The sequence below is a fragment of the Pristiophorus japonicus genome, chromosome 21, assembly GCF_044704955.1.
Source record: "Pristiophorus japonicus isolate sPriJap1 chromosome 21, sPriJap1.hap1, whole genome shotgun sequence".
Classification (NCBI taxonomy): Eukaryota; Metazoa; Chordata; class Chondrichthyes; family Pristiophoridae; genus Pristiophorus; species Pristiophorus japonicus.
The window spans coordinates 92,935,576-92,961,397 of record NC_091997.1 but is presented as its reverse complement, the minus strand read 5'-3'; the positions used below and the strand labels follow the sequence as shown (position 1 = coordinate 92,961,397).

Below are 25,822 nucleotides of genomic sequence, written 5' to 3'. Positions count from 1 at the left end.
AGATTTCTGTTCCTGCAATGCCGCGCGACCACTGAGGGTCTCACCGGTGCCCCCTCACTTGCAGCGATTTGCAGCGCAAAGATTTTTCGAGCTGTGGTGTGAGGAAAAAAAGTCTCAACAAATAGGGCACGCCACGTGGTGGCTTGCTCCAGCAAATTCTGCTTCCGCCCAAAGGCAGCGTCTCCTCTGCCTGTGTGGCGTGACCCAGTATAACTGTGCACTTGGACACAACCTGTGCAGCTCTGTGTAAACAGCAGGGGTGGGAGGGGGAGATACTGGATTCCACTGGCTGCCTCAGTCAGCTCTCGGTGACCACACGTGCACACCCTCACAGCACAGCCCTCTCCCAATTGCTCATCTAGTGCATGAAGATAAATTGCAGGGACATTGCAATCTTTAGTCATTCTCCTCTGACACTAATGACCTACATTACTGGCTGACACGGAGGTAATGAGATTGGTGCTGATTTGTCAGCCGTGAGTTAATGAATTTCTGGTGTCGGGTCAGCAACAAATTCATTCCTTTCGGTGTCAGTGGATTTTATGTATGTCATTATTGTCTGAAAAGGAGCTGAGTATTGTAATGTCGCCAGCAATTTATGTCCATCCACTCCGTATTGACATTGGGTAGCTTCCCGGCTGTAAATCCCTTCTATCCCGAGGTGGCCATGAGGGGCTGGCTGTTGCTGAGTAACCGAGGGATTGGCAGAGGGCTGTTGGTGAGCTTTGCTCAAGGGCTGCATTTACCTTCCCATTCTGACTCTGGCAGAATTTACAAAGGCTCCCTGCGAGCTGTGCTTTTTCACGGGCGTCCCTGCTCACAGCAACCCCATTCTCCAACTTTTCACCAGGAACGCCGTTGGTCAGGGATCCGTCAAGTGTGGCGTGACCCGAGCACTTTATATCATCGCAGGACAGCGTAACACGCCAAGCAACTGATGGAGTGTGGTCACTTGTAGGGAAACGCAGCAGCCAAATTTCACACAGTAAGCTCCCACAAACAGCAACCCGGTAAATGACCAGATGATCTGTTTTTGTGACGTTTGAGGGATAAGTACTGAACCGGTCACCAGGGAGAACTCCCCTGTTCTTTTGAATAGTGCCATGGGACCTTTTATACCCACCCGAGGGGGCAGACGAGGCTTCAGTTTAACATCCCTTCCAAAAGACGGCCCCTCTGACAGTGCAGTACTCCCTCAGTCCTGCACTGAAGTGTCAGCCTGGATTATGGGGTAAATGTGTACAATAACAGAAGGCTACACCCCATGTGTGCTGGAGAACTGCTGGACTCTGAGCCAAGTCTGACACCGTGTAGCCAAACATGTAAAGAATTTTTGAAACACCAGCCCTGCAGGACAAAACAGATTTTCACTTTTGGATGACGCTAACTCGCAGTTTAGTTTATTAAAGAACAAATTTCCATGACAAAGGATATTATGGGTCAAATTGTGTGAGCAGTGAACTTGGCAAAGGAATCGTGTTAGCTTTACATTTGGCCGCCTAACACAGAAACTATTTTAGATTTCAGAAGTGTGCGAGGAAGCTTTTTTAAGCAAGGTTTCCATGCGCGGAGTCTGCTGTGTGGGCTGACATGCCGTGTAATTGTACAAATGTCAATCACTGCACAAAGAGCTTTGTTTAGATAAAGTGTATAATCGAATCCTATTGAGACTGGCATTTGCCCCCGGCTTGTTGCTGACGGGCAAAGTGCCTCCAATGGATTGTACAAGTAGATTCCACATGCGAGGTTAACATTTTCTCTCTCGCTATTTTCTGCCTTCCCCAGTTGAGTCTCTTTGTCCGAGAGCTGGCACAGAAAGTTCTTGCCCACAAAAATGCTGCCTTAATCGGGTTCAGGAGATGCTGGGCAGCCTGCGAGTTACTCATAGAATCACAGAAATTTACAGCACAGAAGGAGGCCATTTCGGCCCATCGTGTCCGCGCCGGCCAACCAAGAGTTTACCCAGCCTAATCCCACTTTCCAGCTCTGGGTCTGTAGCCCTATAGGTTACAGCACTTCAGGTGCACATCCAAGTACTTTTTTTAATGTGGTGAGGGTTTCTGCCTCTACCACCCTTTCAGGCAGCGAGTTCCAGACCCCCACCACCCTCTGGGTGAAGAAATTTCCCCTCAAATTCCCTCTAAACCTCCCCCCAATTACTTTAAATCTATGCCCCCTGTTATTGACCTCTCTGCGAAAGGAAACGGGTCCTTCCTATCCACTCTATCAGGGCCCCTCATAATTTTATACACCTCAATCACGTCTCCCCTCAGCCTCCTCTGTTCCAAAGAAAACAAACCCAGACTATCTAATCTTTCCTCCATAGCTTAGATTCTCCAGTCCCGGCAACATCCTCGTAAATCTCCTCTGTACCCTCTCTCGTACAATCACATCCTTCCTGTAATGTGGTGACCAGAACTGCACGCAGTACTCCAGCTGTGTTTGGTCTTTTAATGAAAACTGTGTCCATTTTTCCCTCCCTCGCTCGAGAAAGTGAACTGTTTGTTCACAGGGATATGTTGTGGAGAGGGAGATTCCATGGAGTGCACGGAACAGGTCATTTGCCCAAAGGGTCTGTGCCGGGGTTTATGCTCCACACCAACCCCCTCCCACCCCTCTCCATCTCACCCTATCACCATATCCTTCTATTCCTTTCTCCCTCATGGACTTATCCAGCTTTCCCTTAAATGCATCGAGTGTTCGTACAGCAATCACGTAGTTTGCGATCTCACTCTGTGCTAGAGCTGCACCATTGTCACCTGTCACCAAGAATGCTTTCTAGCTGTGTTCCGGTATGCTGGTAAACTTAATAGTTAACACAACAACTCCAACCACTTGTGGGTTTAACTATTAGTTTAAAAAAATCTAGAAAGTATCTTAATAGTCACATTTGGAGCTTCTGTTAACCCTGTATGAATGCTAGTGTTGATCAGAACCTCAGCGACATAGCTCAAGAAATACAGGATTTACAGATCTGCTGCAAGACTATTGGAGTGTGAGTACCTAATGTATCCGTACACTAGTCCACTGTCTATTGCCAAAGTTACATTGACTCATTTATTGTAAATGAATTTGAAGTTGTAAGGATTTCTTCTGCACATTATATTTCTCCGTCATAACTTCAAAGTTGTAATGAACGAAGAAAATGGAAAATGAAAAGATGTTGAGTCTGCAGAAAAGAGAAGGTGGAGGGGTGACCTGATCGAGGAAAGGTTTGATAGGGTCGACATACAGAGGATGTTTCCCAAACTAGGGGCCATCAATATGATATAGTCACTAATAAATCCAATGGGGAGTTCAGGAGAAACCTCTTTACCCAGGGAATGGTGAGAATGTGGAACTCGCTGCCTCAGGGAGTGCAGTGAAAGCTCTATAGACTCACACTCCCAAAAAAAGACAGTTGTGAAATAAATGGTCACGTATTGACAGTCCCAAATAACACATTGGCACAAGAAGCTCTCTGAAATCACAGACGCTGCAAATTCTGAACCTTCAATGTACCAAGTCCATTTACTACTAAAAATGTTCGGAGTACGCACTGTGTCTGAGTCTAAAGATATTGATGACTCGTGGATTGTTAGTGGATTCGTTTCTGTCCCGGGGGTTTGAACCGCCCCCGCCCCCGAGTGTCACTGTCCGTGCTGTACCGGGGGGGGGGGGGGGTTTGACCCCCCCCCGAGTATTACTGTCCCCTCTGTACCCGGGGGGAGGGTTTGACCCCCCCAAGTATTACTGTCCCCTCTGTACCCGGAGGGAGGGGGGGGTTTGACCCCGCCGAGTGTCACTGTCCCCGGGGGGGGGTTCTCCCCCACCCCCCCGAGTGTCACGGTCCGTGCTGTGCCCGGGGGGTTTGAGCCCCTGCAGCCTCTGTCTCGATTGGTATCTGGGTTTGGATCCCTGCTGCAGCCTCTGTTAGAACATATAATCACCATTTTGTAAATGAGGACACTTGGGTGTCCATATTGATCGGTATGATTGTAGTGGAGGTGAATAATTTGATGCATTTAAGGGGAAGCTGGCTGAGCCAGTGACGGAGTGTTCAGGCATGGTGTCTGGATGGGGTGAATCTGATGGGCCTAATGGCCTTTTCTCACTCCAGTCTGTCTTGTGCTGAATCTAAAACAGGTACAACGTCCCGAAACCACAAACTTCGGGACTGAGGCCGTTCCGGTTTTTGGATATTTCCGGATTTCGGAGACAATCCCCCATCCCGAAACCTCGAGGCCGGGCCAGTTTGCGTATTATTCCAAATTTATATTGGAAAAGATATGTACAGCTTGAAAGTCCGGTTTTCGGGAAATATTTCCGGACTCCGGACAGCGACTCCTGCAATCTGCACAATTCCGGTTTTTAGAATTCCGGATTCGGGACGTTGCACCTCTACAATATATTTTAAGGGTCACATGGGGTGATGGGTCAACTGAATTCCGAACCAAAGTGACCCAAATTTGGTCTATTTAAGTTAATTTAACAAATACCCAAATTTACCTCAGTGTGTTGCCTACTTGTTTGGATCAGTTAGTGGTTTCCCGAGGCGGCGTGTCCCGGAGCTGTACACTTGTGTCCCACCTGTCTGATGTTTCCCCTATCACACGTCTCGGCAGGTTGCCGGCTCGGCTCGAGCTACACCATCCCATGACTTTTGTTTTCAATGTTGTTTTAAAGTTGAATAAAATCCCTGCTTGCCAGCTGCCAGATCACTGGATGTGGCCGAGAGGCGCTCGGATAGAAAAAAGCTTCAGGCTTTTAAAGTGCTCCCTAATTAGTTACTGAGTTAGAACATCACACGGAGCTGTTATGCCAGGAAAAGCCACGATTCTACGCCTGGTCTCTGCTGGGTTATTGCTTTAGTTGCGTTGTGTTCAGTCAACTCTGGCTCACTGACCTCTGGGTCAGAAAGTTGTGGGTTCAAGTCCCGCACCAGGACACATAATCCAGGCTGACACTCCAGTGCAGTGCTGAGGCAGTCGTCTTTCAGATGAGACGTTAAACCGATGCCTGGTCTGCTCTCTCAAGTGAACGTAAAAGATCCCATGGCACTATTTCAAAGAAGAGAAGGGGAATTATTCCCAGTGTCCTGGCCAATATTTATCCCTCTATCAGCATTACTAAAAAATTCAGATTATCTGGTCATTATCACATTGCTGTTTGTGGGAGCTTGCTGTGTGCAAATTGGCTGCCGCGTTTCCCACATTACAACAGTGACTACACTCCAAAAGTACTTCATTGGCTGTAAAGGGCTTTGAGACATCCGGTGTCGTGAAAGGCGCTATAGAAATGCAAGTCTGCAGTTGAGCATACTGCCCCGGGGAAACGCTGGAATCCCCTTCCTGTTGAAGGACTTGTGTACAGATATTGGAGTCTGATTTTAACAGAAAGTAGTGTAACCTTGTAAACGAGCACTAACAGACTATTCATTGACATGATTTGTTATCCTGGGACGATTTGATTAGTACTGGCCCAAGGATTCTTGCACCTGTGAATAAGCCAGCATTCTCTCTGGAGAGAGAAGGAAGATGATTTTTGCCTGTTATGTTCATTCATGAGGAATTGATTACAGCTTCCCACAGTTTATAGTGTTAAATGAACCAGATGTGAGTGAGTTTAACACCGTGACCGATCAGTATTGTTTAGGAGTGTCACTTTGACCTGATTTCCCGAACAACCAAAAAAACATTTGGCTGTTTAGTTTTGCCTGCTGTCCACAGTAAAAAGGGAATTTGTTAATTTTTGTAAATTAGATTTCTAGAAATGAAGAGGAAGCTCAGGAGTCTAAGTCTTTTTTAAAAATATTTTAAAATAAGGAATGAATCATCAGTCTTCTGCACAGAATATAAGAACATAAGAATTAGGATCAGGAGTCAGCCATTCAATGAGATCACGGCTGATCATCGACCTCAACTCCACTTTCCTGCACTGTCCCCATATCTCTCGATTCCCTTAATATTCAAATAGCTTGGTGTTGTGCAGATGTGTTCATTTAGAGGAAAGATCCTCTGAAAATTATCATTTCTTCTGGATGTTTCAAACCGAGAAAAATATAGATCCAGGTGAGGTTGGGTTAAATAACCTGCCAACATTGACCGTGAAGGCCCACACCTGTAGAATAGCCACTTGGAAGAGCTGCGAAGATTCTGGCTCCCATGGAAGTGTGACCTTACAGCCATCGCCTGCAGGAGAAGAGGTTCGAAAGGTTTGGGCGGGGTCTCCCAACACTTCATTCTAAAGGAAGCATCAAAGATCTCAGATGATCGTGTACCTGTTAACTTGGACCAACTTGGTTGCAGATTATAAAAAACTGCTGTGCACTCTATCTTTTGACTGTCTATTGGTACCTAGAGACCTTGATAAAATAGGAGTGTATATACAAGACTAAATATATCTTGGTTAGAAATAGTTATCCCCATATCAGTATACGGAGGCAGGAAAAGGTAAGCAAAAGATAACAACAGCTGAGAAGAGTTGGTGGAAAGGAATACTGGGAGTATTCAGGATGGTTTCATAAAGACAAGGTTTGAACAAGAAACGTCGCTTGTATAGAAGATCCGGGAAAGACAACTGCGATGGTTTGGGTACATTTCAAGAATGGAAACAGCTCGAATACCTTCCATAGTCCCCGAGTACCGAGGTACCGAGCAAGGGATCGAGGAAGACCAAGGAAGCACTGGATAGACCAGGTCAGACTGACTTGTCACAGAAAGGGACCCAGCTGACTGAAGCGGCCAAGCTCATTCACAACAGACAACCATGGAGTGAATTCATTGGACTCCGTCGACGTTCTGAGCTGACTGGCAGAGATTCAGTAGTTAGTAAACTAAAGAGCAAGAGTGTGAAGTGTCAAACTGCAAGTCATTCATCACATTCAAAGCTCCTTCTGGGAGCATTTCACTTCCTGCTGGTGCGAGAGTCCAGCTACACTCCGAGTACGGTACAAAAGCTCGACGTGGAACTCGGATGAAATTTGATTTCTCGTGTTGTGTATCTGTAAAGCATGCACTCCCATGTGCCGCCACCAGGGAGCTCATCCCCTGAAGTCCTAAGGGATCCCAGCATCCCTTGGGAGCACTGTATATAAGCCGGCCCCTAAGGCCTGGTCCTCACTCTGGAGTGTCTTAATAAAGACTGAGGTCACTGTTACTTTAACCTCCCTGTGTGCAGTCTCATCTGTGTTAGGAACACAATAACTTGGTAGTTAAATAACAAATGTAAGAAGATCTTTTAAATATAATCAGTTCCCAGACAAGACATTAGTTCCTCGATGGTTTAATAGGTGGCTGCACTGAACCTTCAGGTCACCAGTATGTTGGTCAATCATTGGTTGGATTGGGGGAATGAAAGCATCATGAACTTTGCATTGACCTCGACTACACTCTCTCTCGTGTTGTTTCCAAGACATGTTTTAGATTAGATTTAGTTTTAGATTATTTCATTGCAGAATTGTGCAACTTTTCAGCATTTTCTTTGTCTCAAACAACGATATTTGTCAATTTTTTCAATTCTGCAAAAGTGAGGGGAAATTACAGAACCAAGATGTTCTTAAAACATACATCGTTAAATTGTAATAAAAACCAGGAATCCCAGTTAACGCTTCAGGTCGGTGACCTTTCATCACAATTAGGAGATGAAGTACAAAGTAAGCAAGTACAGAGCCAGGGAAAGGTCGGGCAGGAAGGAACAAAAGGGAGAGTCTGTGATGGGATGGAGGGCAAGAGTGAAATTATCATCATCACTTCAACAGCAAAACATTAGTGTATGTGGCCAATCGCCTGCTCGTGATGCACAGTCCACATCAATGTTTCATCGTCTTTGAGATTCTCAATCAATATCCCTTTAAAAATTGGATTTGTTTTAGCAATGGAGTCTGCCTGTCTATTTTACTATCTTCCTGCATAATGATTTTTTTTAGTAATGGATCATAACCCACACAGAAAATGTACTCTAATATTTTTTTTTTAAATGGGACTTTGGTGCATTGATCCAAAGGTAAACTGTGTGTATTAGAAACATAGAAATTTACAGCATGGAACGAGGCCATTTCGGCCCAGCGTGTCCGTGCCGGCCGACAAAGAGCCACACGGCCCTCGGTCAGCAGCCCTGAGGTTACATATAAACCTATGAACAATGGCGGAAAGGCAAAGAGCAACCAGTCCGCCTCACACAACTGCAACACCCCTTGTACTGAAACATTCTACACTCCACCCCAACCGGAGCCAGGTGATCTCCTGGGAGAGGCAAAAACCAGATTAAAAACCCAGGCCAATTTAGGGGAAAAAAATCTGGGAAAATTCCCCTCTGACCCATCCAGGCGATCGAAACTAGTCCAGGAGATCACCCTGGCTGTATTCGATTCCCTGCAGTACTTACCATTATATCTGCACCGTCCAACAAAAGGTCATCCAGTCTAATCCCAATTACCAGCTCTAGGTCCGTAACCCTGCAGGTTACTGCACTTTAAGTGCCCATCCAACCATCTCTTAAAAGTGATGAGGGTTTCTGCATCCACCACTCTTCCAGGCAGCGAGTTCCAGATCCCCACAACCCTCTGGGTAAAGAAGCCCCCTCGTAATAGACCCCTCCACCAATGGAAATAGGCCCTTAATATCCACTATGTCCAGGCCCCTCAATGAGGTCTTCTCTCAGCCTCCTCTGTTCCAATGAGAACAAACCCAGCCTATCCAATCTGTCCTCATAACTAAGATTCTCCATTCCAGGCAGTAAATCTCCTCCGCACCCTCTCTAGTGCAATCATGTCCTTCCTATAATATGGCGACCTAAACTGCATGCAGTACTCCAGCTGTGGCCTATGCAAAGTATTATACAATTTAAGCATAACCTCCCTGCTCTTGTATTCTATGCCTCAGCCAATAAAGGCAAGCATTCCGTATGCCTTCTTAACCACCTTATCCACCTGGCCTTCCTTCAGGGATCTGTGGACAAGCACTCCAAGGTCCCACTGTTAATCTACACTAATAAGTTGCCTACCGCTTAATGTGTATACCTTTTCCTTATTAGCCTTCCCAAATTGCATTACCTCACACTTCTCTGAATTAAATTCCATTTGCCATTGCTCTGCCCACCTGACCAGTAGATTGATATCCTCCTGCAGCCCATGCCTTTCCTCTTCATTATCAACCACACAGCCAATTTTAGTGTTGTGTTCCTACACAGATGAGACTGCACACAGGGAGGTTAAAGTAACAGTGACCTAAGTCTTTATTAAGACACTCCAGAGTGAGGAACAGGCCTTAGGGGGCCGGCTTATATACAGTGCTCCCAAGGGATGCTGGGATCCCTTGGGACTTCAGGGGATGCGCTCCCTGGTGGCAGAACATGGGAGTGCATGCTTTACAGATACACAACAAGTGTCATCTGCAAACTTCTTATTCATACTCCCTATATTCAAATCTAAATCATTGATATATACCACAAAAAGCAAGGGACCCATCACTGAGCCCTGCGGAACCCCACTGGAAACATCCTTCCAGTCACAAAAACATCCATCAACCATTACCCTTTGCTTCCTATCTCTAAGCCAATTTTGGATCCAACTTGCCACTTTGCCCTGGATCCCATGGGCTTTAACCCTCATGATCAGTCTGCCATGTGGGACCTTATGAAAAGCCTTGCTAAAATCCATATACACTGCATCATACGCACTACCCTCATCGACCCTCCTGGTTACCGCCTCAAAAAATTCAATCAGGTTAGTCAAACACGATCTTTCCTTAACAAATCGGTGCTGACTGTCCCTGATTAACCCTTGCCTTTCCAAATGTAGATTTATCCTGTCTTTCAGGATTTTTTCCAATAATTTTCCCACCACTGAGGTTAGGCTGACAGGGCTGTAATTACTCGGCCTATCCCTTTCTCCCTTCTTAAACAAAGGTACTACATTATCAGTCCTCCAGTCCTCCCGGCACCATGCCCAGGTCCAAAGAGGACTGGAAAATAATGGTCAAGGCCTCTGCTATTTCCTCCTTTACTTCGCTCAACACCCTGGATGCATTTCATCCGGGCTTGGGGACTTGATCTACTTTCAAAGCTGCTAAACCCTTAATATTTCCTCTCTCTCTCTTTATTTCACCCAGAATATCACACTCCCCCTCGATAGCAGTATCTGCATTACCCCTTTCCTTTGTGAAAACAGATGTAAAGAATTCATTAAGAACTTTACCAACATCTTCTGCCTCCACACAAAGATTACCCTCATGGTCTCTAATAGGCCCTACTCTTTCTTTAGTTACCCTCTTACTCTTAATAGAACATCTTTGGGTTTTCCTTAATTTTACTGGCCAAGAATTTTTCGTGCTCTCTCTTGGCATTCCTAATATTCTTTTTAATTTTGCCTCTTAACTTTCTATCTTCCTCTAAAGATTCTAAAGTATTTAGCCGTTGGTATATGACATAAGCTTCCCTTTTTTTCTTTATCCTCCCCTGTAAGTCCCTAGACATCTAGGGGGCTCTAGAATTATTATTGCCAGCCTTTTTCTTTAAGGGCACATGTTTGGCCTGAGCCCTCCGGATCTCCTCCTTGAATGCCTCCCACTGTTCCGACACTGATTTACCCACAAGTAGCTGTTCCGGTCCATTGTGACCAAATCACTCCTTAACTTATCAAAGTTAGCTTTTCCCCAAATTGGGACTTTTATTCCAGGCCGATCCTTGTCCTTATCCATAACTAACTTGAATCTGACTAAATTATGGTCACTGGCACCCAAGTGCTCTCACTGATACCCCTTCCACCTGCCCAGCTTCATTTCCCAAAACTAAATCCAAGACCGCACCCTCTCGTGTTGGGTTTGCTACATACTGATGAAATGCATCCAAGAGCACTTTTTTAAAGAATTCCGTACCCTCTATACCCTTCGCATTATATTTGTCCCAAACAATATTTGGATAGTTAAATCCCCTACTATTAATACCCTATGGTTTTTGGACTACAGAAATTTGCCTACATATTTGTTCTTCTATCTCCCTCCCACTGTTTGGGGGTCTATAATACACACCCAGCAATGCGATCGCCCCTTTTTTATTTTTCAATTCGACTCATATGGCCTCATTTAATCCTTCGAACATATCATCCCTCCTCACCGCTGTAATAGTTTCTTTAATCAGTACCGCTATCCCCCTCCCTTTTTACCCCCCTCTCTATCTTGTCTAAAAATCCTGTAACCAGGAATATTGATCTGCCAAACCTGCTTCTGTAATGGCTATAATGTCGTCCTCCCAAGTGTCTACCTGTGCTCACAGCTCATCCGCCTTACTCGCTATACTCCTTGCATTAAAGTAAATATCATTCAGTACAGGAAGACCTCCTTGATTACTACTTACTAACCCTTGTTTCCTCTGTCTTACAGATTCACTTTCTAAATTCTTGCTTTCCAATTTCAGCTTTACTTCCTTCCCTATTGAATTTGTTCTCGGGTTCCTATCCCCCTGCCAAGCTAGTTTAAACTCTCCCCAACAGCACTAGCAAAACTCCCCACGAGGATATTGGTCCTGGCGCTGTTGAGGTACAACCCGTCCGGTTTGTACAGGTCCCATCTCCCCGACTAGTGGCCCCAGTCCCTCCTACACCAACTCTCCAGCCACGTGTTTATGATCAGAATAACTCCACAAGATTGTGTGCTGTAAGCTCAAACTGATGTGACCTTAGTCTCTTTAATCAAACTCCAGAGTGAAGAAGCAGCATGGCAGACAGCCTTTTATACTTGCCTACACAAGGTGTGCAAATGACCCTTGGGTCTCCAACAGGTGCGCCCCCTGGAGGCAAGTCTTACACTATTATAAAGTTTACATACATAAGTGTTCATCCTCTCTATCCTTCTATTCTTGTACTCATTAGCACGTGGCACTGGTAGTAACCCGGAGATTACTACCTTTGAGGTCCTACCCTTTAATTTTCTTCCTAGCTCCCTGAATTCTGCCTGCAGGACCTCATCCCTCTTTGTACCTATGTCATTGGTCCCGATATGGACCATGACCTCTAGCTGTTTACCCTCTCCTCCTCCCCCCCCCCCCCCCCCCCCCCAAGAATGCCCTGTGCTGGCTCTGTGACATCCTTAACCCTGGTACCAGGGAGGCACCATGCCATCCTGGAGTCGTGTCCATTCCCCTAACTATAGACTCCCCTATCACTAGGGCTCTCTTATTCTTCGTCCCTGCCCCTGTGCAGCTGAGCCACCCGTGGTGCTTTGGACTTGGCTTGGCTGCACTCCCCAGAGGCACCATCATCCTTACCGATACTCAGAAGTGAATATTGGTTTGAAAGCGAGATGACCTCACGGGAGGACTCATGCGCTACCTGCCTAGCATTCTTACTTCATCTGGTGGTCGCCCACTTCCCCTCCACCTGCACACTTTTACGCTGTGGGGTGACCACCTCCTGAAACATGCTATCCATGTAGCTCTCAGCCTCGCGGATGCACCGCATTGAATCCAGCCACCACTATAAAGAGCTTGTATTTATATAGTCAAGCTGACACAGCAGCCACAAACCCAAGTCAAATAACATTTTGGGATCCAGTACAAGTAATGTGAGCTGTGCCCTGTGGTGAGTGTTGCGAGCTCGAGGTGAACAGGGGACTGTGGGCCTGTGGTTCCTAAAGCTCTCCCCCACTGGGGCTTTCCGCACCTCCTGTCTGGCTCTGTTGTAGATTCATTGATCGAGATTGATCGCTGTGATTGGTCAATAACTCCATTATTATATCACCCGACTACCGGGACGGTAGAAGGAGAACGAGGTGGACCTTGGTCTTTTTCTGTTCAATCTATTTTATGGTGTCGGCTTAGAAAAGAATGTTGGCCAAAACACTTCCTCCTCTTTATATTTGGTTCACTATCTCGTCTGAAAAATGACTTCCAACAACGCAGCACTCGCTCCGAACTACAATAAAGAGTTCAACTAGATTTTTGTGCTCGAGTCCCAGAGTAGGACTTGAACTCATAACCTTCTGGCTCCAGACGGCTGCCACTGAGCCAAGCTGACACATGTATACGTGCAGATATAATATGTTCATCGTTTCTGTTCTGACACCGAAAGCTATCAGCAGATCAGATTCTGATTGTAATATTGTCTGTGTATTTCTCACCCCGCAGTGGCCAGTTTGCTATCGTGAAGAAATGTTGTGAGAGAAGTGCCAGTATTGAATACGCAGCAAAGTTTATTAAGAAACGACAAGTTCGAGCCAGTCGGAGGGGAGTGAGGCGTGAGGAAATTGAACGGGAGGTGAACATCCTCCAACAGATCCAGCATCCCAACATCATCACCCTACACGATGTCTATGAGAATAAAACCGATGTTGTCCTCATTCTGGAACTGTGAGTAAAAGGATTTCCTTTTCTGCTGGTGGGAGAAAGAAAATCAGAACAGGAAGGGCAGTATTAATTATCCTGAGCAAGGAGTTGCTGAAACGGAACTCCCCTAATGTCAAAAATTATTTCTCAGTGTTGATGAGCCCAGCAGCTGGGATTAACCCAGCACCAACCAAACATCAAGGCATTTGTCTCTAATTTAAAGATTTTCACAATAATCAAAACATTGATCATTATGTTATGCTCACTCTCTCCCTTTTTCTCTTTCTTTCCCTTTCCCTTTCCCTTTCCCTTTCTCTCTTTCTTTCCCTTTCTCCCTCTCTCCTTCTCTCTTTCTGTCTCTCTCTCTCTGTAATCTAGCAGATATGGCATTCCGCACATGTTTGTCCTGAGCCCTCCAGATCTCCTCCTTGAATGCCTCCCACTGTTCCGACACTGATTTACCCACAAGTAGCTGTTTCCAGCCCACTGTGGCCAAATCACTTCTCAACTTATCAAAGTTAGCTTTTCCCCAATCTGGGACTTTCATTCCTGGTCTATCCTTGTCCTTATCCATAACTACCTTGAATCTGACTGATTATGGTCACTGGCACCCAAGTGCTCTCCCACTAATACCCCTCCACCTGCCCAGCTTCATTCCCCAAAACTAAATCCAGAACTGCCCCCTCTCGTGTTGGGCTTGCTACATACTGACTAAAAAAGTTCTCTTGAATGCGTTTTGGGAATTCCGCACCCTCTATACCCTTCACACTATATTTGTCCCAATCAATATTAGGATAGTTGAATATGGTTTTTGGACTTCACAGAAATTTGCCTACATATTTGCTCTTCTATCTCTCTCCCACTGTTTGTGGGTCTATAATACGCACCCAGCAGTGTGATCGCCCCTTTTTTATTTTTCCGTCCGACCCATGTGGCCTCATTTGATGATCCCTCTTAACATATCATCCCCCCTCACAGCTGTAATAGTTTCTTTAATCAATACCGTGACCTCCCTCCCCCCCCCCCTTTTTTTACCCCCCTCTCTGTCCTGTCTAAAAATCCTGTAACCAGGAATGTTGAGCTGCCAAACCTGCCCCTCTTTCAGCCATGTCTCTGTAATGGCTATAATGTCAAACTCCCAAGTGAAAAAATCAAATAGCAAATTATTATTTAAATGGAGAAAGATTGCAAAGTGCTGCAGTACAGCGGGACCTGGGGGTACTTGTGCATGAAACACAAAAGGTTAGTATGCAGGTACAGCAAGTGATCAGGAAGGCCAATGGAATCCTGACCTTTATTGCAAAGGGGATGGCGTATAAAAGCAAGGAAGTTATACAAGATATTGGTGAGGCCACCCCTGGAATACTGCGTGCAGTTTTGGTTTCCATACTTACGAAAGGATATACTTGCTTTGGAGGCAGTTCAGAGAAGGTTCACAAGATTGATTCCGGGGATGAAGGGGTTGACTTATGAGGAAAGGTTGAGTAGGTTGGGCCGCTACTCATTGGAATTCAGAAGAATGAGAGGTGATCTTATCGAAACGTATAAGATTTTGAGGGGGCTTGACAAGGTGGATGCAGAGAAAATGTTTCCACTAATGGGGGAGACTAGAACTAGAGGGCATGATCTTAGAACTGAAATGACAAGAAATTTCTTCTCAGAGGGTTGTAAATCTGTGGAATTCAGAGAGCTGTGGAAGCCGGGACATTGAATAAATTTAAGACAGAAATAGACAATTTCTTAAACGATAAAGGAATAAGGGATTATGGGGAGCAGGCAGGGAAGTGGAGCTGAGTCCATGATCAGATCAGCCATGGTCGTATTAAATGGCGGAGCAGGCTCGAGGGGCCGTATGGCCTACTCCTGTTCTTATTTCTTATGCTCTTATGTCTACCTGTGCTCTCAACTCATCCACCTTATTCACTATACTCCTTGCATTGAAGTATATACCATTTAGCACAGGAAGACCTCCTTGATGACTACTTACTAACCCTTGTTTGAGTAGGTTGGGCCTATACACATAGGAATTCGAACGAGTGAGAGGTGATCTTGTCGAAACATATAAGATAATGAGGGGGCTCGACAAGGTGGATACAGAGAGGATGTTTCCACTCATAAGGGAAACTAAAACTAGGGGACATAGTCTCAGAATAAGGGGCCGCCCATTTAAAACTGAAATGAGGAGGAATTTCTTCTCTCAGAGGGTTGTAAATCTGTGGAATTCTCTGCCCCAGAGAGCTGTGGAGACTGGGTCATTGAATATATTTAAGGCAGAAGATAGACAGATTTTTGAACAATAAGGGAATAAAGGGTTATGGGGAGCGGGGCAGTGAAGTGGAGCTGAGTCCATGATCAGATCAGCCATGATCTTATTGAATGGCGGAGCAGGCTCGAGGGGCCGAATGGCCAACTCCTCCTATTTCTTATGTTCTTATTGATGAATTGCAGTCCAATATTTCTCCCCTCGCATACCAATTTTCTTTCCGTCTCTCCTCTTGCTGGGATTCCTGAGGCACCAACTTGCTATGGCACTTCACCCAAACGGCAATTCTTCACGTATAAACCCTGAGTCGGCTCGTTGACCACGGGAGCCATCACGCGGCAATCGGAATTTGTTCCCACATAACATCTAGAAATGTGCAGTCATCAGCAGGAATCCGGTCTGATCTCCCCCCGCCCTCACCCCATCCCACATTGGGGCACTCTATTGCTCCTCAACTAAGATCAGCCAAATTAGCAATGATCGGGCATTAAACCTTGGGAGCATCTGTTTATTTGGTTCAATTGCACACTCAATTCCTGCCAATGGTACCACTGAGGAAGTGGCATGTCATTCTATAAATGCTGCACAATTAGACCTTGGGACTTGATTAAAGAACCGACCAGGTGTAAGCCGGTGTGACGCTTTCTGTTATGGGATGCTCAGTATATTCTGCAAATGCCCATGTGACAAACGGAAAAATACACCATTTTAAAGATCATTAGTTAAAATCGGAACTGTCTGCACCAATAGTCAAAACGAAAGGCCACAGAGAGGCTGTATGGCAGGAAAGTCTTTGCCTCGATCCAATTAGATCAAATGTTGCTTTGTTGGTTGGAAAAACTTATTTAAAATGTTAATGTGTGTGGATTGACAGATTATTCTAATCTCTCTGAATATTGAGTCCTTGAAGCCATTGGGAGAGTTTGTTGTGGGGCTGCAATTTACATCAGGGAAATGTCTAAGTAATTCCGACATTAACATCTGTCTGTTCTGTAACCTGACACGAGGCCCGTGGCATAACTCACAGCTTGGGGCTCGGCTTCAGGTCTGGCTAGACTGTCTGAACTCTGTGGGGGATCTGGAATTTGCATTGTCCATTTACAGTCTCTCATTTTGCAGATATAACCAGACAAACCCAACTGTTTTATCCAAGAGTTCTACTTCATATCCCACTCTCAAATAAACACTGGTTCCAAGAAAGGGCCGACGTCCCCTTATAGACTGATTCTAGCTTCACTGGCTCGGAACTTGCGTTCCAGATGATGGCGAACTGGATGCCTTCGCCACCGTTGAAACTGACCGCAGCTTCGGGATTGCACACATGTGCAGGCACACGCGTAAACCCTGACGCTGCACTCGGTGATCTGGCTGTGCTGTGATCTCCCCCTGCCCCCCACCCAAGCCGGCAATCAGTAAAATTACTCCAATCGAGGAAACCTCAGCTCTTCCACAGTAATGATGCTGTTAAATCCCCCACGAGGGGATTAGGTGTAACTGGGGTTTTATCAGGTATTGGGCCTGAAAAACTCATTTTAATTTTGTGCAGTGTCACATTTATCCATTTGAATAAAATTGAAACTGTTTTAAGTTTTAATTTTTTTCATCCTTATTTCAGGTTTGCCTCTTCTCCATGTGAGGGCCCCAATCTTTGTGTTGCCCTCTCCAACATTTTTAAAAAGGCAGAATTTTAGGAGCTTACCCATCTCCTGGTTCTCGGTCTGAGAGAATTCTGCGATGTGATTGGCTGCTGAGACAGCTTGTTGATGTCCCAGCAGCTCGCGCTCGGGGATTCCCACTAAACTCTTGATTTGAATTACGTGTCGGAAAACCCAAACTTCTCGACACAGATGTCGCGAGATGTTTGTACGAAGCTTTCTTCGGGGCCAGCAGTGAACGCCTTTGCTTTGCCACTGACCAGAGATTCCGGGCCGTTGCATTTTGTTAAATATCATACTGCAAGTGTCTCGCTTTGTCTTTTGTTTTCTTAACCTTGTAAAAAAAAAACTGACCAAAAGGATTTAGCCTGTGCACGTTAGTCTTGCAGCATATTGTTGGCTTCCTTTGGAAGGGGTGAGGGAATTCCGTGTGTATCCCACGGACACTCTCGTGAGCAATATAATCACCTGGGTCGTCGTCATCGTAGGCGATCCCTTTCACTCGGTGCCACACCAAAAGGGATGAGTTCACAGATGTTTCAATGAAGGACCCGATGTTCTAGATCCTGAACTCAAACTGAGGGGATGGAAGATGCCGTGCGTGGATTTTTTTAACGTGTGGTGACCGTTGCACACCAGCCACCACACGGGATCGACAGAGCTAGGTCTTTATCCAGTGGCAAGGGTTAACCAGGACGACTGGAGACCTGCTCACCTGGGTGTGCTGTTCCACTCACGCAGGAATAGGAACGCAGCATTTGTTCGATGGAAGATTTGAACTCCTTACGGGAACTGCCATGAACATTGGGCAGAAGCATTGGGGATAAACGCGCAAACTGTAACAGGCCTGGACTAGTAATCCACAGATGTGAGTTCAGGTCCCACCATGACAATTGGGGAATTTAAATTCAGTTAAATAAATAAATCAGGAATAGTATAGTAATGGCGACCATGATTGTCCTAAGAACCCACCTGGTTCACTAATGTCCTTTAGGGAAGGAAATCTGCCGCCCTTACCCGGTCTGGGCCTACATGTGACTCCAGACCCACAGCAATGTGGTTGACTCTTAACGGCCCTCTGAAATGGCCCAGGGAGTCACTGTCATATCAACGAAAACTGCTCGGGTGAACTGCAGTGGTTCACAAAAGCAGCTCACCACCACCGAGGGGCAATTAGGGATGGGCAATAAATGCCGGCCTTGCCAGCGATGCCCACATCCTGTGAATGAATAAATATTTTCAAAAATTCATCCCAGTAAGTTAATGATTTAACCAAAAAAATTGTAGAGCTGCAGGGAAGGAGCAGGAGATTAGGATTTATTGGTTACTATTGCAATAGTTTCCTTCTGAGCTGTAAGATTCTATGGTGTATGTTAAAGAAGGAAATTAAATGGTTACTGTTTTGACTAACTGAAGTAGAAGGAGGAAGTAAAAACTGATGTGGCGATAAAACTAAATGAGCAAAACCAGAGGAATGTTAAAGGGTAACATGAGCCTGGGGCTCGTAAGGTTGATGGATTAATCTACCTTTTCCTGTCCTGTACATTCCGGATTATAAAGAGAAGCTGAATAATAGACGTATTGAATAAGTCTTAGCTTTAATTTACATTCTTTGTTGAGTAGATTTTAATGTAATCATTGCACAGTAAAGCAGTCCAGGGCAAAACATCACTGATATACTGTTGAGTGAAGCAACATTCAGTCTGGAAGGGCGGTGGAAACAGATTCAATACAGGTTGAACCTCCCTTGTCCAGAACTCCCTTATCCAGAACTCCCTTATCCAGAACCATTCCCGGCCACCGGGTGGCGTATGCGCAGAACTCTGACATGAACAAATTGGGGTCCTTCCTCGCTGCCGACTCCCGCAATCGCTGGCCTGACCCCATGATTCACCCCCCCATGATCTGTCTGCCGCACTCCCAGCCCTAAGCCAGCCTGCAGCGATATCCCCTTGCTCAGTACATGTACCATCCAATTTAACGTGACCACCCCTCGTCCATAAAAATCCCTTATCTAGAACAGGCCAGAGCCCGAGGGTTCCGGATAAGGGAGGTTCAATCTGCAGTAACTTTCACAGATGAATTAAATATTTACTTGAATAGGGAAATTTTCAGGGCTATGGGGAAAGAACGGGGGGAGTGGGACTAATTGGATCGTTCTTTCAAAGCGCCAGCACAGGCTCGATATACAGTGGCCTCTGTCTGTGCAGTGTGGTTCTATGTTCCTTACCTGAAGCATGAGACGGTGCAAGTTTGAGTCCTGGTGCGTCTACAGCTTACATTCCGTAATGTCTTTCGCATCCTTGGAATGTCTCCCAGTGCTTCATAACCAATGAATTACCCGTGACTTGTAGTCACTCTTGTTCTGTAGGAAAAGGTAGGAGCTGATTATCTCCAAGTAAGCTCAAATCTATGGGCTGAGCCAACCTGTGACACCCCTTGGCAAATAATGGCATCATAGCATTGACTGGAATGATGTGTCACATGTGCAATGGGCCTGGGCCAGGAATGCCTATCTGTGAGCAGTGTCACATTTTCTGAACTGTGCCCCAGCTACGACAGCAATAAAATAATCCAGGAAAGGGAAGGGTGGCAAGTTGCAGGTGTGTACAACAGTCCCAAGTAATGACACAGCCTACAGTCCCAGTATCATTAAGGAACTTGTACCGCAGCAATTTGTACTTTGACTGTAAGTAATGTAAGCACATTGTTATTTACCTCTGCTTTGTTGCCGTCGTGAACAACATTAGACCCCAGTGGTGAAATGACTGTTGGTTTGTGATACGACTGACTCAGAAAGATAATGTGCGTCTAATAGTATGAATATTACTTCAAAGATAACGGGAGGGAGTGGCTATAAGAAAATCGCCTGAAGGATTCAGACAAAAGTAAGTGAGAAACTCGAGCAGTTTTATTATGATTTGAACTCCCAGACAAGGATATTTTGGTAGTGCTGAAATCATATTGCCCATACATTTTTAAAAGTATATTTATACAGCAACATGCATTTATATAGTGCCTTTAATTGTGTAGAATGGGCCGATACTCTCGAGTTTAGAAGAATGAAACGTGATCTCATTGAAACATACAAGATTCTGAGGGGGATTGACAGGGTAGATGCTGGGAGCGTGTTTCCCCCGGGCTGGAGAGTCTAGAACCAGGTGTCACAGTCTCAGGATAAGGGGTCGGCCATTTAGGACTGAGATGAGGAGGAATTTCTTCACTCAGAGGGTGGTGAATCTTTGGAATTCTCTGCCCCAGAGGGCTGTGGAGGCTCAGTCGTTGAGTATATTCAAGGCTAGAAGATCAGCCATGACCTTATTGAATGGCGGAGCAGGCTCGAGGGGCCGAATGGCCAACTCCTGCTCCTAATTCTTATGTTCTCAATGTGGAAAAAAAATCCCAAATTTCGTAGAGCTTAATCAGACAAAAATGGATGAGGAGCCAAAGGTGATATTGGGAGAGGTGAAGAACTGCTTTGTCAAAGGGCTGGGTTTTATGGAGAGTTCTAAAGGAGGGGATGAACAAGCTAGAATCAGAACAATAGAGAATTCTTGGGTGATGGGGGGGAGGGTGTTTGTAGGACTGGAGGAAGACGCAGGAATAGGGAGATGCGAGGCCTTGGAGGGATTTAAACGAGAATTTTAAATTGATCTTTTGGTGGTCAGTATGCCAGTGAAGACGCGGGTTACAGGTGAGCAGGCCTTAGTATGGTATAGCATATGGGAAGCAGAGTTGTAGATGAGCTGAAGTTTATGGAGGTTGGAGTATGGGAGGCCGGCCAGGGGAACATTGGAATAGTCAAGTGTAGAGATGACACAGGGGAGTTGGGCAATATTGTAGAGTGGAAGTAGATGGTCTTTGAGCTGAAATTCCAACCTCATATCCTCTCCACCACAGAGTGTAATAAGATGGCAAGGTTTAACCTGAGCTAGTAGCCAGGGAGAGGAGATGGAATCAGTGACCAGGGCACACAGATTGTCGTGGGGATTGAAGACCATGTCTTCGTTCTCCCTGTGTTTAACTGGAGGAAATTATGGCTCATCCAGAACTGGATGTTGAACAAGCGGTCTGACAACACAAGCTGAGACAAGAGGGGAGAGGTAGAGCTGGGTGCTGCCAACGTACTTGTGGAAGCTGACCCCATGTCTGCCGATTATGTCGTCCAGGAGCAGCACATTGATGAGAAATAGGAGGGAGCCAAGGATAGATCCTTGGGTGGTCTTGAGGTAGGTGAAGGGCAGGAAGAGAAGCCGTTGCTGGAGATACAATTGGATAGGTAAGATTGGAACCAAGTGAGGGCAGTCCCATTGAACTGGACAATGGAGGACAGGCTTTCAAGGAGGATAATTTGGTCGACAATGTCAAAGGCTGCAGAGAGGTTGGGAAGAGCGAGGTGGGATAGTGCGCCACAGTCAATGCCACTTGTGATTGGGGCCATTTCAATGCATGGAAGGGGCGAAGATAAATTCAAACACGGAGTTGTGGAAAGAAAGGGGTCTAATTTGGGAGATGACTAAGTTTTCAAGGAGCTTGGGGAGGAAGGGTTGGTTGGAGACGGGGCAACAGTTTGCCAGGACAGATTGAAATCACGTGAGCATGAGGAGAAGGAAAGGAAAGAGAGGCTTTCTGTTCGAAACCATGGCTGGCTTTTGGCAGTGTGGCCAGTCTGTGCCACAGCAGCATAATCAAAACACTTTGTCCAACTTGTCCTGCAATCTATGAAAAATATATCTCCTTCAGTGGTGCTTGATGAACAGCTGAGATGTTGCTTTGAGTTCTTGTAGAAAGAGGAAATGTGGAGAAGATGCCATGACCCGGTGCCCCCAGCAGCGAGTGCTGCCTGTGGGAAAGGAGGGTCAACGTATCAGGGCTACAATGATGTGTCTCGGTCTCTACCCTTGGGGGCAGCTTCCCCGCCCAGAGGCGCTGCTCGTGTCAAGTGCACCTCACTGCACTGTGAGCAGGTTACTGAGAAATAGCAGATCTTGCAGAAAAGTTATCTGCCTACCTTGTGGGTGGAATGTGGGCGAAATATTTGTTAATGTCTACAAAAAGAGTATAAGGTAATGGGTTTCCTCAGTGGCTCAGTAACGGGCAGTGTGGTACAGAGCCATGCAGCCCTGTGACTTGTGGAGGTCACAGCTGGTCATGGGCTTGTGTCCCTTGTATTCTGGTGGCGAGTGTGGTCTTGGGACTTGCTGTGTGGAGAGCGGTAACCAAAAGCAGTCTGACCATTCCTGTTCGTCACCATGGCTGGTGCTGTCATGTAACTCTGACTAGGCCAGGACTGTGAGGTATTGATAGCCCTTAGTGCACTGGGTGGGATGTAGTGCCGTGCAGCACTCCATAAAACACAAGATGCTTGGTCTTAACCCAGATGATATAGGGCCCTGGTGAGACTGCACCTGGAGTACTATGTACAGTTTGTCTCCTAAGGAAGGATATACTTGCCATTGAGGGAGTGCAACGAAGGTTCACCAGACTGATTCCTGGGATGGGGGGATTGTTCTATCAGGAGAGATTGAGTAGACTAGGCCTATATTCTCGAGTTTAGAAGGAGAGATGATTTCGTTGAGATATACACAATTCTTACAGGGCTTGACTGGGTAGATGCAGGGAGGATGTTTCCTCTGGCTGGTGAATCTCTGGAATTCTCTGCCCTAGAGGGCTGTGGATGCTCAGTCGTTGAGTATATTTAAGACAGAGATCGATAGATTTTTGGGTATTAAGGGAATCAAGGGATATGGGGACAGTGCAGGAAAGTGGAGTTGAGGGAGATCAGCCGTGATCTGATTGAATGGCGGAGTAGGCTCGAGGGGCCGAATGGCCGACTCCTGCTCCTAATTCTTATGTTCTTATGAAGTGTGGAATTTTTCACGCTAATGGGTAAAATCCGGTGGTATTTTGTTGCTTGTGTTTATATGTTGCAGAAAAAGCTTGTGCTGTATCAACCTCGCTTAGCAAGAAGTGATCGTGATAGATTGCTGCACTGTCAGGGTTTGGGGCAGAGAGCATTGTGGAGTTTGGAACAAGTACACCGAGAGCCATTCACAGTCTGCCCAATGCCCTCCAACCATGAACAGCAGTGATTGGTCCATAACACCAGGCAGGGTATGTTTCGTGGCAGTTTTTTTTTGATGTACGTTAATGTTGTGTCGGTGAGTGGAAGCAGATTGGAGCATTACTGCCCCCTCCTACGGGAAATAATCGATGACATGGTCCCAATGGTTCTGCTCCAATTATTTCTGAATGGGACAGGACAAAGTGATCTGCTGCAGATCCACAGTCGGTAAGGCCGAGGGGTTTCAGCAACATCCAAACCCACACGGAACCAAGCCCTGTGGCTTTCAGAGTTATAAGAAGAGAGAGATTGTGTTGCAGCCAGTGGCGCACATTCTCAGAAATCTGTTCATCAGTTTTGCCATTTGAGGTTTACTGCACTGTGCTCTTGTCGAGTCACGTGTGATGGTATCGCGTGTGTACAGAGATGAGCTATGTGATGTAGAAAAGGCAGAAACTGTGGTCTGACAATTCGAGGAGGCCGCATTGTATGACTAGGAAGGAGATAAATAGCTGTTTAAATACAAAATCTCCTCTCCTTGTCCCCCTCTGCTCCATGACGTGAGTTAACTATTATTGGGTGTCCATTTATCTATCTGCCCGTGAATAGTTACCTCAGTAACTGAAAGTACCATCGCAAGATTGTAACTGAGCTTCAAAGGTGCCTGTTTATTATCCAGCATTGGGATCCTTTTGAACAACTATTCTTTTCTAAAGAATCTTTAGTGTTTCTGTTTATGGGTCTTTTTCAAATACACTGTGCTCGAGGAGAACGCAATGGCCCACATTTATATTTCTGGCTGTGTAAATAACATTGCATATCTTGGTCACTTTTTATGGGGCAATGAGTGTTGTTCAAATCACCTAATCACGGGGACATTTTGTGAGTATTTACATTTCTGGTTGCTGTGGGTTACCTGGATTTTCCATTGTGTTGTGTGCGTATAAAACAGATATTACAGTGATGACATACAGATACTCAAACAGCAAATACCAAACCACAATTCCAGAGAGGAATTTTCATATTGTAAATGCCAATGTGAAACTTGATTGTTTTACAACTGTTATCTGAATCTTATTATTAGCCGGTTATTGTTTGTATCTGTTGGACTGTATACTGTTTGTTATCTCTGCAATTCCACTTGCTTTGTGCTGGAACATCTTTCACCATGAAAATAGATTGCTGTTCACCACCTCCGGGCCAAGCGGTACCCGATTGTGGTGTGGCGAGGGCTATATACATCCTCCAAGTAACGGACAGGAAGCTCAGTCCCACTACTACAACAACAACTTGCATTTATACAGCGCCGTTAATGTACTAAAACGTTCCGAGGCGCTTCACAGGAGCGTTATCGAACACAATTTCACACCGAGCCACATAAGGAGATATTAGGGCAGCTTGGTCAGAGGTAGGTTTTAAGGAGTGTCTGAAAGGAGGAGAGCGCGATGGAGAGCAATGTTCCTGCACTGGGTGGGGGGGGTCGCACGGGGTGTGGGGGGGGGAAAGAAATTCAAGGGAACATTGGTCGAGAGGCAAAGACGCTTCAAAAGGAAATTCCAGAGCTTAGGGCCTGGGCAGCTGTAGGCTTAGAGTCCCAAGTATTGGATTGTCCCTTTGCTTCCCATTACATTGCACTCCCATACTCTCGGGGTGTTGAGGCATCGAGGGATATGGAGATCGGGCGGGGAAGTGGAGTTGAGGTCGATGATCAGCCATGATCTGATTGAATGGCGGAACAGACTCGAGGGGCTGAATGGCCGACTCCTGCTCCTAATTCTGACGTAATGTTGAAGGGGTGGAGTTACTAATGATGGAAGGGTTGGGTCTTTGAATGAGAGGAAGCGTGTTTAGCCACTTGCCTATCGAGGTTTGTGGTGGCTTTCTGTTGAGCCAGTCAGCAGCCCTTTGCTGTGACCTTTGCCGAATACTGAAAGGTGAAGACACTTTGACATGAGGACACATCTCTGTAACTGGTGAACTGCAATCAGAGCAGGGGCACCAGGAACTGCTGACACCGGGACTTCCCATATCGGAGCTGGAGAATTCGGGGGCTGGGAACTGCCAGATCAGCTGTAGCATTTGTCGGCTTGCCTGGACGGTTGGCGGTGAAGACTTACAGGAGGTGTTCTTTAGACATGTGACCAGCTCCACCGTGCTTTGTCAATTCCTGGAGCTGGGGGTGCTCGGAAATATCAATGGCCCAGAATTTCCGACGTCCCGGGTCTGTACGGAGAGTGTTACAGACCCGGGAAGGCATTGGAAAAGCCGTTTTTCAGTGTTGCGCATGCGCTGAAAATCAACATTTCTGATCTGTCAAGCTGGAGCTCGACCGATGATCCGCAGATCGGGAGCGAAGACCTTTGTACGTGGAAGTTTGGGCTATTTACTCATATCTTGCCCAGCAAATGTCCTCAAAACTCTCGCGCCTGAAAAAGCAGGTGCATAGCCTACTGTTACAGGCGTCAGAGTTTAAAAACATAGAAAAAACATGATTAAAATAAAAATTTTAAAAACACATTTATGTTGAAATCCTGCCCACTCAGA

General features: G+C 45.9%; 1 protein-coding gene across 2 annotated transcripts in view; it reads left to right on the top strand.

Annotated features, from left to right (window-relative positions):
- Window positions 1-25,822, top strand: part of dapk2b (death-associated protein kinase 2b) — a 187,820-nt gene that overhangs the window by 118,008 nt on the left and 43,990 nt on the right. For both annotated transcript variants that reach the window (XM_070865236.1, XM_070865235.1), the window contains exon 3: window positions 13,099-13,320. In XM_070865236.1, the coding sequence (XP_070721337.1) occupies window positions 13,099-13,320 (222 nt within the window). The remainder of the gene's footprint in view (window positions 1-13,098; window positions 13,321-25,822) is intronic.